The 13359-nt window shown below is 55.4% G+C and overlaps 1 protein-coding gene across 2 annotated transcripts; it reads right to left on the bottom strand.

The window, feature by feature from the left end:
• Positions 1–2911: 2911 nt before the first annotated feature.
• vegfba (vascular endothelial growth factor Ba) lies at positions 2912–12918 on the bottom strand. 2 transcript variants are annotated; one of them, XM_069893947.1, is made up of 9 exons: positions 12884–12918; positions 12331–12373; positions 11591–11787; positions 11144–11217; positions 10169–10201; positions 6609–6734; positions 5592–5669; positions 4237–4371; positions 2912–3789 (listed from the first exon to the last, which is right to left on the bottom strand). In XM_069893947.1, exons 1-9 carry the CDS (start codon positions 12887–12889, stop codon positions 3768–3770), a joined length of 714 nt encoding a protein of 237 aa, XP_069750048.1. In that variant the 5' UTR covers positions 12890–12918; the 3' UTR covers positions 2912–3767. The 2 variants fall into 2 exon arrangements, with proteins under 2 accessions (XP_069750048.1, XP_069750049.1); XM_069893948.1 differs by lacking the exon at positions 6609–6734 and having other exon boundaries at positions 12884–12917.
• Positions 12919–13359: the final 441 nt, after the last annotated feature.

Here is a 13359-nt window from a genome sequence, read left to right as displayed (position 1 = left end):
TCTATCTTAAGCAACCCCCTATTTGCCATAAGTGCTCTGTGGTTAGTCAGGAGTTACTTAAGGTGGGACGCGAGTGGGAAGGCTGAGAACCTGCTGCTCTAAACCCAGTGGTTCTCAACCTTTTTCTTTCCACTCGCATCCCACTTTAAGTAATCCCTCTGCCATCGAGGCTCTGTGATTAGTAAACGGGTTGCTTAAGGTGGGATGAAAGTGGAAAGAAAAAGTTTTAATCGTCTCTCATTGACTCGTTATGTGCACAGTTTCAGAGCTCCCAAAGGAAATGGGCCAATGACCATTTTTCTCAACCCTCCCTTCCAATTCACATCCCACCTTAAACAAGGTGATCACAGAGCCCCATGGGAGGCAAGTGGAAAGAAATAGGTTGAGAACCACTGGATATTAAAGTTCCAATTTTAGACGGCGTATCAGATGACCCCTCCACCCCGGTTTTGGGGGTGACTTTTTGAAAGGTTCAAATAGCATCTTGCACGTTGACATTTAAGGTGATTCATTTTGGAGGCACTGTCCTGAAGAAGAGAACACAGCAGATTTAGTCCAAGTTCCGAATAAAGTTAATTTAAATCAAGCAAGAAGTTTTCCCAGAATATTGAGAGGGGTTTTCTTTTGGGGGGGGAAACCTGTCTGTGTGCGAATCGTGGCCAGCGGCGCCTCCTGGTGGCCGTAAGCAGAACCTGCAAGTTGCCACGTGCCTGCAAAGACTTTGTGGCTGAACTCTGCAGGAACAAGCCTCATCGGCCCCCGCGGTTTGGGTCCGTGAAGTCGAAGAGGAGCAATCCAGCAGCACGGTTTGGCGCAACGCCTTTACAGCAATCGGGACCGGACCAGGGTTGAATCCCGCGCTGTCTGCAAAGAGTTTGTACATTGTCCCTGTGTCTCCGAGGGGAGGGGAGGGGATGCCCCCCTCATCCTTCTATACTCCAACCGGTGCAGTACTAGAGCTAATTTGCTAATCCGTTCCTTCCTGGTATCGTTCTGGTAAATCTTCTCTGAAGCCTCTCCAATGTCAGTACGTCTGACCACAGAAGTGTCTGATGGGACGGTGCGGAAGGAACTTCCCTCTGTGTCTGACACCAGGACTGTGACGGGACGGTGCGGAGGGAGCTTAACTCTGGGTCTGACCCCCGGGAGTGTGTGATGGGATGATACGGAAGGAGCTTCGCTCTGTGTCTGACCCCGGGAGTGTGTGACGGGATGGTGCGGAGGTAGCCTCACTCCACGTCTAACCTGTGTGACTCTGGATAACTCCACAACGTCCCATCACACACTCCCGGGGTCGGACACTGAGTGAAGCTCCCTCCGCACCGACCCATCACAACACTCCCGGGGTCAGACACGGAGTGAAACAGAATGACCCCTTCCTAGCCAGGAAGTCCCGCACACACTGACCTTCACTGAGGGACGGGTCCCACACACTGAACTTCTCGGGGGGGGGGAGGGGACGGGTCCCACACGCCCTGACCCTCAATGGGGGATGGGCCCCACACACACGGACCCTCTCACTGACCACAGAACTATTCCTGTTGCTCCATCCACTGTCGGGGGGGGGGGGGGGGGGGGTGGCAGGCCTAATCTTGAGGAACAACGCATCATATTCCACCCAGCCCTGAGTTCTCAAAGTTTTGGTAACCTCTTAATCTACCTGCCTCTCCACCTCCTGCATATCACGTCACCCCCTCCACCGCGGTTCCAATCCGGCCACTGGCAGCATGGAGTTTGGGTGCTCTCTCCGTGTCTGCGCAGGGATTCACCCCGGCCGCTCCGGTTCCCTCTTGTCCTCCAAACCAAGGTGGGAGGGGGCAGCGAGTCGTGACTGCGTGGGAGAGCCAGATCCGTAGCTGGGGTTGCTCATGGTGTAGACACGAAGGCTGTGATTCTGAAAGGACTCTCTTTGATTTCTCTGGGTGTGCGGGGGCGCAGGGCAACTTCTGCCGACGGCGAATCCTTGTCTGCCTCACGGTCGACTAAAGGAAATTACATTAATATTACATTCCTTTTTTTATTACATGACAATAAAAGGAATCATGACATGAAGGGGTTGATTTTTCGATGTCAGTGTGTGTAAAAATCCGATGTTGTGTATTGCCATGTGACAATGAATTCTGTGCGCCCTGAACGTTTGTGCAAATGTCAACTTGGAATTGTTTGAAGATCATTTTGGCCCATCTCTCACAGCTAATTCAGTGAACCTCGATTTGACGCGTCCCTATAACACTAATCCAGATCCAGAGCACGATGGACTCCAGCGTTGGGCCGGGAGCGGGGACCTCGGGGCTGGTGGGGCCAGGAGCGGGGACCTCGGGGGTGCGGTCGGTCGATTTACTAAAAATTAACTTCCGCATCAAGTTCAACTGCACCGACGATGATTTATTGAAACCCCGATTTGGTCACGATGCGACTGACACTTGGACCCAAACTATCGCGTTGCCGCGTGTCTTAATCTAATGCCCGCGGGATTGCATTCAACAGAGGGACGCATTTAGTCAAGACTTTGTCCTGCATTTTGAGCTACTCTGTGCACCGGTTACTACGTGCGCGCACAGCCTGGAGGGCAGGGGTGCCATTTTGAGGGGCCAGAGAGGTTCCCTCCCCCCCCCCCAACGAGAGGTCCCCCCTTGAGGAGCCGGAGATACCCCCCTCCCCACCGCCTCAGTGAGCTCCGGCTTGGAGGGAGCAGTGGTTGCAGGTTAATGGGCCTCGTGGGTCGAAGGGCATGACGCAGGTCTAGCTTTAAAAAAAATATATATATATATCTCCCCCACCCCGATAAAGAGCCCCTTGCCCACCCGCCGACCCCTCTGTCCCTCCTTGGCATGAAACCTGGAGAAGTGAGGGGGGAGCGGGACGGACCCTCAGCCTCTTAGGAGGAGCAGATGGAGATCGAGGCAACAAATTCAGGAAAAGGGCAGTCACTTTAGTAAATATTAAATTAAGAAGCTGAATGAAGAAAAATAAAACAATGCTTAAATAAGACGGCCAAACTTCAGCAATTTACAGTGAACACTATATCCAACTGTCTATGCTAACAATATTGCAAACAGCTTAACTTGGCAAGATACGGTCTGGTGATGGTTAATATTGCGTACAAGAGAGCCCAAACCTGTCCCAACTGGTTAATACAGTTTAATATCCTTCAGCAGGAGTTAGAGGTTGTAGTGGGAGCGCTCCTTGGAGTAAAGGTCCATGTGTCATTAGTTGTCTCAGAGAGGTTGAGGTTGGGTCCACTCACTCGCTGGTGTAGTCACTGAGATTCGCACCCTCCACCCCCCGGCTCCGTCCCCATTTCCGGTGGGGGTGGGAGGTTCACCAGACGCTTCCCGCGGTTCCCACTTTCCGACGGGATCCGACTGCGCCGGGGATCCCCGCAGCCCAGCTCGTTTCCACTGCCGGACGCCGACTAGGAGGGGAGTGACCGGCAGTAAGGTCTGCTCCTTGGGTGTTGTCCCTGGTTTTGTTAATAGGGTGGGGGAGGGGGGGGAGAGATGGGGGAGGGGGTGGGCAGGGAGGAGGGGGAGGGAGAGAGAGGAGAGGGGGTGAAGGGAGGGAAGAGGGAGAGGGAGGAAGTTGGAGAGAGGGAGGGGAAGCAAGGTTGGGAGGGCAAGAAGGGGGTGGGGAGGGAGTCAGATGCTCATGTTGCTTGTTGAGCAGGAGCTGAGGGTCTGCCGTGCAGAGGGGCAGGGGTCCCGTATTATCCCCTCCTGTCCTCTGTGAGTCTCAGTCAACGAGTCCAACACCCTCCTCTGCTGCCATCACCGCCTCTGCTTCTCGCACCTGAATAGGGAAGGACAGGACGATCCTGTGGGCATTTGGTCCCTGGGTACAGGGATGGGGGTAGAAGCACCTATCCTTTAGCAACCCACCCCCCCCAGCCCTGTTAACACCCCTCCTGCCCCCATTAAGCCCCCTCCTGCCCCTTAACCTCCCTTCTGCCTCGTTAAGCCCCCTGCCACATTAATGCCTCCTATCCTGTTACCCCTCCTGATCTTTTAACCATGTTAGCCCCTCCTGTCCCATTAACCTCACCTGTCCCATTCACCCATTTCCTGCCCCATGAATGCCCTTCCATCTATTAACCCCCTTCTCAAAACCCTTTCTTTTAACCCCCTCCTGCCCACGTCCAAATCTTCCTGCCCGGTTAACCCCTTACTTCCTGATTAACCCTCACTCCTGTTAACACCTTGGTGCCCGCGGAGCAGGTTAACTCCATCCAGGACCCACCTGCAGATGTGCTCGTTCAGCTCCTGCCCCCGGTCGCGGCACTTGCGGTGAGAGAGGCGACACTTGCACTCGCAGGTCAATGGGTTCTGCTCAAAGTGGTGTCGTCTCTTTGGAGAGCAGGGTCTGCAGGGGGTCCTGGGGAGAAGGAGAAGTGAGCATGGTCTGCAGGGAGTCCTGGGGAGGAGAAGTGAGCAGGGTCTGAAGGGAGTCCTGGGGAGAGGGAGAGGTGAGCAGGGTCTGCAGGGGGTCCTGGGGAGAGGGAGAAGTGGGCAGGGTCTGCAGGGGGTCCTGGGGAGGAGAGGTGAGCAGGGTCTGCAGGTGGTCCTGGGGAGAGGGAAGGGGAGGGGTGAGCAGGGTCTGCAGGGGTCCTGGGGCAAGGGAGAGGTTAGCAGGGTCTGCAGGGGTTCCCAGGGAGTGGGGAAGAGGAGGGGGAGGGGGGAGATAGGAGGGATGGGGAGGGGGAGATCATGGCAAGAGCAGCCCCAGTAAGCTCAACCCCTCCCCATGCTTGGGGAGGCTCCCTCACAACCCACACAGAGAGGGAGGCTCCCTCACACCAGGGAGAAGCAGGGGCGGGCAGCCAAGTAGCAATTCCAACACCGTTCACCAGAGCCCAGGAACAAGAGGACCACACTCAGAGGATGGGGGTGGGTGGGAGATGGTGAGGGGGGGGGGGGATGGTGAGGGAGGGAGGGAAGTGGGTTGGATTGGATGGGGGGGAAGAGAGGAGGGGGAGGGGAGGGGTGGGAGAGAGGAGGAGGAGGGGAAGGGAAGGATGGGAGATGGTGGATAACTAAGGAGAAGGAGGAGAGAGGGGAGGGGAAGAGGGGTGAAAGGAGGAGTGGAGGACAAAGACAGAGGAGTGGAAAGGTGAGAGTACAGGTGGAGGGGAGAGAGGCAGGGGGGGTGTGTGGGGAAGGGCAAGATGATAGGATGGGAGGGGGTGGGAGAAGAGCAGTGTGAAAGGAGGTGTGAGCGGAGGGAGAGCTGAGAGGAGGTGGATGGGAAAGGAGCAGCAAGGAAGGAGGGGAGAGAGATGAGGAGGGAGGGGAGAGGAGGTGGATGTGAAAGGAGCAGCAAGGAAGGAGGGGAGAGAGATGAGGAGGGAGGGGAGAGGAGGGAGGGGAGAGGAGGGAGGGGAGAGGAGGTGAATGGGAAAGGAGCAGCAAGGAGGGAGAGAAGGTGGAGAAGGAGGAGCAGAGGGTGGGTGGGTGGTGGGGAGGGAGAAAGAGGAAGGGGGTAGCAAGGTGGTGGATGGGGGGAAGAGGAGGGTAGTGTGGGGAGAAGGGTAAAATGAGGAAGTGAAGGAGAAAGGGGGGGGGGAAGAAGAGTACAAGCAGCCATCACACACTCACACATATGAGCGAGCCGATGCCATTTTCCGGGGTTTCTTCCAATGCCCTCGGCCTGTCACTCGTCGGGAATGTTCTACTCTGCAAGAAAAATAGGAGAACTGCAGCATTTGGCTTGGACAGGGATCGGGAAGGGCATGGCATGGGCTGGGAATATCCTGCCCCCAATGCCCGGCACAATGCGGGGGAGTGTGAACCATTCATTCGCGTCTCCGGCCAACAGCCGCTGTACCTGGAGCGTTCCAGCAGCCTATCCGTCCCTCCGTTCCCCTGGCCGGACACCCCCCTCCCCCCCGCCTCTTGCCTCGGGCCCCATGAAAGGGAGAGGGACGCAGAGAAGGTGTTGATTCGGACACGCAACCCAAAGATCGGAAGGGCCGGGACCGGAATTGAGACCAGGATCCACTCTGGTGCTGTCATGGGCGTCTTCTGAGCCAATCCTGCAATTCTACCTGCCTTCCTGGTGGTATGCAAGGGATTCAGTGCAGATCTTCTACCACCTCCCTCTTCCCCCTCCCCATACCCACATCATGGTCTGATCAGGTTCATGGGGGATCTTGCTAGGCCTTAAGGCAGAGCCTACACTCAGAATGGTGCCTCACCAGCCACCAAGAACTTGATGTGAGGGAAACACGTAGTTGTGTGCAAGACAAAAGGTGGACCCCAATTTAGAGAGGGGGGGGGTGATCAGTCAGGTCCCTACTCCCCGTCACTGCACAGTGACCCCGGGGGTTAGAGAGGGGGGGGTGGTAATCAGCCAGGGTCCCTGCTCCTCTTCACGGCCCTGGGTCAGAGAGAAAGACAAAGGGAGGAAGGGGTTCATTGGGAGGCGAGAATGAGAGAAAGGGGATGAGAAGGGAAGACAGTGGAGGGGATGGTGACAGTAGTGGAGGAGGGAATGGAGTGATGGGAGGAGGGGAGGAGAGGAGGTAGTGGGGCAGGAAGGGAGGAGAGGAGGGGCAGGAGGAGGGGTTGCAGGAGGGGAGGGGCAGTGAGTGGGCAGGGTAGTACTTGGCTCACCCTGTGTACACCGCCCCGCCGTTCGCTGGCCACGAATGGAGCAGGATGGAGGGGAACGGGGCCAACTCTCCGCAGCCCTGCCTCTCCCGCTGACCTGGCAGCAGGCAGGATCCCACCGGGGGGGCTCTGTGGGGAGATAAAACACAGTTGGGGGAGGGGGAAGGAGGGGGGGGAGAGGGGAGGAGGAGGTGAGGGAGAGGTGGGGAGAGGAGGGGGTGGAGGAAGTGGAGAGGTGGAAGGAGAAAAGGGAAGAGAGAGAGGGTGGAGATAGAAGAGAGATAGGACATCAGAGAGCAGCCATCTCTGCCCAAGGACCCACAGTGGGATAGGAAGGAATGGCCTAGTGCCTGTGCTGTGTCGCATGGCAGAGCCTGGGAGAGGCAAAGGGTGCCCCCATTCATAATCCATCAACCCACTTCTGGGTGGCCGGGATGAGGCGATGAGGCAGCAAATTCCACGCCACTACCTGGCCACTCTCTCCCAACTTCAGAATCTGAAGGTGCCCTCCCCCCACAATGTTGCCAACCCATCCCACCTTCAACATTGCAGTAGCACCCACTTCAACCACTTTCCCTGGCAGCCGTTCCACACACCCACCACCCTCAGGCCCCTATTAAATCTCTCCTGCCCTCATCCTTAATCTTGGTCCTTGAATTACCAATTCCCTGACTCCGGACAAGAGATCCATTCCTCACAGTCCTGCGTCCCACCCTGTGGTTTAATGTTCTTTCTCGCTCAACGTTAACAATACGGTGCGGCCGAGGGCCCTTCCAGCACGTGAAATCCGTGCCATGGGAGGAGATTTGGGTACACAGGGGAGACCACCCCCACCCCCCAAAGGCATGCACTTCTCATGGTGCCAGGTCCAAACCCAGGCCGCTGGTACTGCGTGAGCGCCTCAGCAACGCCAACCATGCCACCAAAGATCACCCTCATCCTCCTGCGCTCCAAGGAATAAAGCCCCAGCCTGCTCGACCTCTCTGTGAGGAGTGCAGTGGAAAAGAGGGACCTCGGAACACAGATGCACAATTCCCTGAAAGTGACATTACAGGTGGACGGGGGCGTAAAGAGAGCTTTTGGCCTTCATCAATCAAAGTACTGAGTACAGAAGTTGGGATGTTGTGAGGTTGTATAAGACGTTGGTGAGGCCATATTCGGAGCATTGTGTGGAGTTTTGGTCACCGAACTACAGGAAAGATCTCAATATGATTGAAAGAGGGCGGAGAAGATTTACTAGGATGTTGCCTCGACTGAGTTTCAGGGGAAAGTTAAACAAGTACGGACTTTATTGCCTGGAGTGCGGAAGGATGATGGGAGATTTGAAATTATGAGGGGGATGGACAAAGTAAATGTAGGTAGGTGTTTCCCCACTGAGAGGACATGGGTTAAGGGTGAAAGGGGAAGAATTTAGGGGGAGCTTCTTCACACAGAGAATCTGGAATGAGCGGCGGTAGTGAACGTGGGCTCAATTTTAATATTTAAGAAAAATTTGGATGGGCACTCAGGGTGGGATGGGAAGTCACGAGTACTTTTTATTTTTGAAGACCCACAGTGTGGTAACAGGCCCTTTTGACCCACAAGTCTGCACCACCCAAATTTACACCCCATTAACCAACCCGTGGCCCGTCTCGAATGGTGGGGAGGGGGGAACTGGAGACCCTGGAGAAAGCCCGCACGGGCACGCGGGAGAAACTCCTTACGGACAGCGCAGGATTCGAACCCTGGACCCGATTGCCGGCGTCGTAAAGGCGTTGCGCTGACCACCACGCCTCCTACTGCCGCAGAAGCATCTCATTCATTTCTCGCTGCCCATACCTGCTTCACATCTCGTTTCTGCGTTAAGTGGGGCCTGCCCCGTATCTGATGGCAATCAAACGTGAAGTGGGGGGGTGGGAAAGGAGCAACAGAGGGGGGTGCGAAGACCAGGAGAACCCATTACCATGCTGATGTCTAAATTTAAAATCGATCCACCAGTGCCTGTAAGGAGGTAGCGATTATATTGCCGATGTTTCGGGCCTGCGCCCTTCTTCAGGGAATTAGTCAAGGGGTTGTAGTTCAACTGGGTGGCATGGGTTTCAATGGCCGGATTTGGCTTCTAGATAAAATAAAAATCGCTCAGAAAGGAAAGCAGGACGGTGGTTCAAGCAGGCAAGGATCAAAGGTCCTCTGAAAGATCAGAACGGTCAACTCCGCCAAAAGAGATGGGGGAAACCTCGAATGGGGTCTTTACTCGGGAGAAGGACGCAGAGCCGGCCAGATCAGCAGTGCCTTGGCAGAGGAGCAGGTGCTCGCTGTTTGGGTCTGGAGCTCAGCCTGCCAACAGTTTGGGCTGCAGGTGAATCCAGGGACATTCAGTGTCTCTGCGGCGGGAGAGGAGAGATCTGCTTTGCTTCTCTTCCTCTGACTGCAAGAGGCACTTTGGGCACTTTCTGCCAATGACGAATCTGCCCTACGGCCAGCGAAAACAAATTCCCTGTGATATTCGTTACAGGACATTAAATTGAATCTTAGGGCAATTAAGGGTGGATAATTCCCCAGGGCCTGTTTTGACAAGATATTCCTTCCAACCGAGGGTACGAGCAGAGTTATTTCAAACGGCCAGGGGTGAGAGACCAGAAAGTATTGGAAGAAAAACCAAGCCCCTTTCACACATGCCAATGGTCCTGGGAATCGAACACCAATTGGCCTTTAAAGTGGCAAGCGTGCAAGCGAAGTCCGCCTTGAGCTGGCGTCGGATGGCGTAATCCTCAGCCCCCCAGTACGATCCCTGACGTTTGCGTTGTGATCAGGCAAGCGTGAAACGGACAGACCCTTCTGATTAAAGGTAGAACAGACCAAACACCGGGAATAGACTCTTGCAAGGGTGAAAGCATTCAGTGTCCCGGTTAGGGGTGGTCCAGTGCGAAAGGTTGAACCCCCATTCCTATTCCGGGACACTGAACGGCCAACTTACTGGGATGCAAGTGTGAAATGGGCTCTAAGGTTCAAGAAAGGCTCTAAGAATAATCCGGGTAATTATAGGGCAATGAGTTTGACATCAGTGGTCAGTAAGTTGTTGGAAGGGAGACGAAGAGACAAGTAATTCTATAGACAGGGATTGATTAGGGAGAGTCAGCATCGTTTGGTGCGTGGTAGATCATGTCTAACCAATCTTATAAACTTTTTTTGAGGTGGTTACCAGTAAAGTTGAAAGAAAGGCAGTGGATGTTGTCCATATGGACTTTAGCGAGGCCTTTGACAATATGAGAGTGTGTGACGGGATGGTGTGGAGGGCGCTTCACTCTGTGTCTGACCACGGGAGTATGTGATGGGACAGTGCAGAGGGAGCTTCACTCCGTGACTGACCCTGGGAGTGTGTGATGGGATGGTGAGGAGGGAGCTTCACCCAGAAGATCCTCTCATATACCCATCTGCCTGTGGGATACTGCTGTGACATTTATAGCTGAGATTCCTGCATGACAGCAGGGCCACTTGGATTGAAAGTTCTGGGACCTGAGGAGGTGATAATCCCTCTGTTCCTCACATAGTCTATAATGTGACAACAGAAAGCCAAAGCTTACCTCACTGGAAGACGTTTTACATCTTTCTTTGGTCTGGAACAGAGGAAAGTGAGAGGTTGAGTCTGGGTCTGGAGCTCACCCCATACCCTGACACACCACCCATGTGATGAGGACATCCTCATTCTCTCTCACACTCCTTCCTGTTTTTGTACTAATTGAGAGATCCAGCACAGAAATAACAGTCCCTTCGGCCCATCCAGTCCATGCTCACCACCAACCACTGGCTCATTTTTGTTCCCCCTGACATTTCCCCCTCCTGGATTCCAGCCCTCGACCACACACCGAGTGGTGTGTCGTGGTGGGTGCGGGGAGATGAGAGCACCAGGGGGCTTGGTCACAGAGAGTGTCCCAACGCCACACGCACGCACAGACACACATACACATGCAGACAGAGAAAGAGAGAGAGAGACGCACACACAGACACGGACAGACAGAGAGACATGCATACACACGCAGACACCGACAGAGAGAGAGAGAGATGCACACACATGCGCACACACCGACACAGAGAGATACGGACACACAGAGGGAGACATGCACATTCACACACACACACACACACACACACAAGAGAGAGACAGACAGACAGACAGACCCAAATACACATATACACATATTCAGGGTACAAGGGCTGACGGGGACCTGGTGGGTAAAGGGACAGCGTGATGCAAATATTATTCCCCAGGAATGTCCATTCTCCGAAGCACCTGGTTCCAGATGGTGCCCAGCATCTGCTTTCGGGAGACCACCCACCCTCCCGTTCCATGCATTAGAGGGAACTCTGAACCCCACCCCCACATTAAGGAGACCACTCCACCTCTGTGATAGGGAGACCACTGCCCCCTGAATCTGGGAGACCCCTGCCCCCCTGCATCTGGGAGACCCCTCTCCCCTCCCCGGAAGCTTGCCTCCCACCCCCCCAGTGGCCCACTAAGGAAACGGTCCCCAGGTTGTTCTTTGACCTCTGGCCCTTACCTACATTCACAGCGTCTGTGCTGAACAAACGACATTTCGACCAAGTGGCTCGCTCGGTGTTTCACTTTTAAAATCTGCAACCAGGAGAACGTGGGAGAGTTTCAACATGCGGGCGGACACATCCCTAGAAATCCCATGGGAGTGGACAGGAGTCCCCCACCTCATACCCCTCAGCACATACATGTTCACACACCCATACACACAGACCTCCCACACACACCCTGCCAGACACACACACATCCCACACCCCAATCTGAGCAGTGTGGCACTGCCTCTGCAGAAGTGCCACCTGTCAGATGCTCTCTCTCTTGGGCCACACCCAGCCCCTCCCGCTGTGGTCCCCGGGAGCCCATGAGGTAGAGGGCAGACACCGAGGATGGGGGACGGAGAGTGTGCAGTTTGGCAGTGGAGGGTGTCCCGGTCCCGGGGAGGGAGAGAGTGGTTTACCTCCATGAGGACTGTGTCGGTGTCCGTGGGGACGCACTGAAGCTGCTCGTCGTTGCAACATCCGGAGCATCGGGTGAGGAGGACGCAGGATGGCACAAAGATGTACTCCACCTCGTCAGGGTACTCGCCGCTGATGGCCACCAGGGTCTCCCGGGTCTGGCACACTGACCGCCAGTACACGTCCATCCATGTCACGGCTGTATGGGCACACGGCAAGGATGTGGGGGGTACTCCGCGTTGATGTCATCTCCACGCGGTGTGGGTGAGAGAGGAAGGGGGAGAGACAGAGAGATCATGTGCGAGGGGTAGGGGAGGGGGCGCAATGAAGTGAGAAAGAGGACACAAGAAAGAGAGAGAGAGACACACACACACACACACAAACACAGAGACAGACACTCACCCTGGGGGAGTGTGTAATGGGACGGTGCGGAGGGAGCTTCACTCTGTGTCTGACCCCGGGAGTGTGTGATGGGACAGTGCAGAGAGAGCTTCATTCTGTGTCTGACCCTGGGAGTGTGTGATGGGACGGTGCGGAGGGAGCTTCACTCTGTGTCTGACCCCGGGAATGTGTGATGGGACGGTGCGGAGGGAGCTACACTCTGTGTTTGACAGAGGGAATGTGTGATGGGACGGTGTGGAGGGAGCTTCACTCTGTGCCTGACCCCGGGGGTGTGTGACGGGTCGGGGTGGAGGGAGCTTCACTCTGTGTCAGGTGTGAAGGATGGGAAGCAGACCCTTACCTTGGTTTGACTGCTGCTGTGCTTCTAGCGGATACTTTGATGGCTGAAAGGGAAACAACAGGTTAATAGACCGTCCTGTGGGCTGGCAAGAACAATTTGCCAGGGGTGCCCACATCCACACCGTGGACTGACGAACCCCCTTGCCCAGCCCTGTGGGAGATTTGATGGACAGAACAGACTTTGGATTAAACACAAAGGGAGGCCATTTAGCCCAGTCTATCTGTGCTTGCCGTCAGAGTAATTCCACTCCCATTTTAACGTAAATGTACATACAGCACGGTTACAGGCCCTTCCGGTCCACGTTCACACCTATTTGACCTACAAACCCTCGGTATGTTTCAAACTGTGGGAGCCCGAGGGGAAACTGACGCAGACACGGGGAAGAACATACAAGCTCCTTACAAACAGCGCAGGATTCGAACCCTGCAGGCTGGGGCAGGGTTCCCTGTTTGCCTGAACCCTGGCGCCACCCCACAAGCACGTATGGAACTGTAAGCGTGCAGATTGATTCCGTGAGTTGGAACTCAATACATAGACAGAACGACACAGACACCTCCATGGCGACATGCACACACACAGCATTTCCCCGTACAGGCAGCAGTGTCGCCACCCACCCCGCACAACTCACTCTACAGGTAGCAGTGCTGCCACGCAACACCCCCCCCCCCATAAAGCTCCCCCTACAGGCACCAGTACATCCACGTACTCCCCGCACTGCTCACTCTACAGGCAGCAGTGTAGCACCGCAGCCCCGTATGGCTCCCTCTACAGGCAGCCACCCCTCACAAAGCTGCCCCTACAGGCAGCAATGCATCCACGTACTCCCCGTACCGCTCACTCTACAGGCAGCAGTGCCACCCCACAGCCCCACACAGCTCACTCTACAGGCAGCAGTGCAGCCACCCACCCCACATCGCTCCCTCTGTGACTGGCAGTCCACCCATGCACTAAATATGACAGACCAGCTGGAGAGCTCAGACATTTTGCTCCGTGGGGTGACAAGCCTAAACCTGAACTTGAATCGCGGCG

Source organism: Narcine bancroftii, chromosome 8 (assembly GCF_036971445.1).
Source record: "Narcine bancroftii isolate sNarBan1 chromosome 8, sNarBan1.hap1, whole genome shotgun sequence".
In the NCBI taxonomy this organism is placed as follows: Eukaryota; Metazoa; Chordata; class Chondrichthyes; order Torpediniformes; family Narcinidae; genus Narcine; species Narcine bancroftii.
The sequence above is the reverse complement of the archived record's forward strand: the minus strand, read 5'-3'. Positions and strand labels throughout refer to the sequence as shown.

Excerpts from the sequence above, each read along its gene's own strand:
- vegfba (XM_069893947.1), bottom strand. Across the intron at positions 10,202-11,143 it reads CACAGACGCTGTGAATGTAG|ACCAAAGAAAGATGTAAAAC; the intron begins GTAAGGGCCAGA and ends CCTCTGTTCCAG. Across the intron at positions 3,790-4,236 it reads CTGAACGAGCACATCTGCAG|GTGCGAGAAGCAGAGGCGGT; the intron begins GTGGGTCCTGGA and ends TTCCCTATTCAG.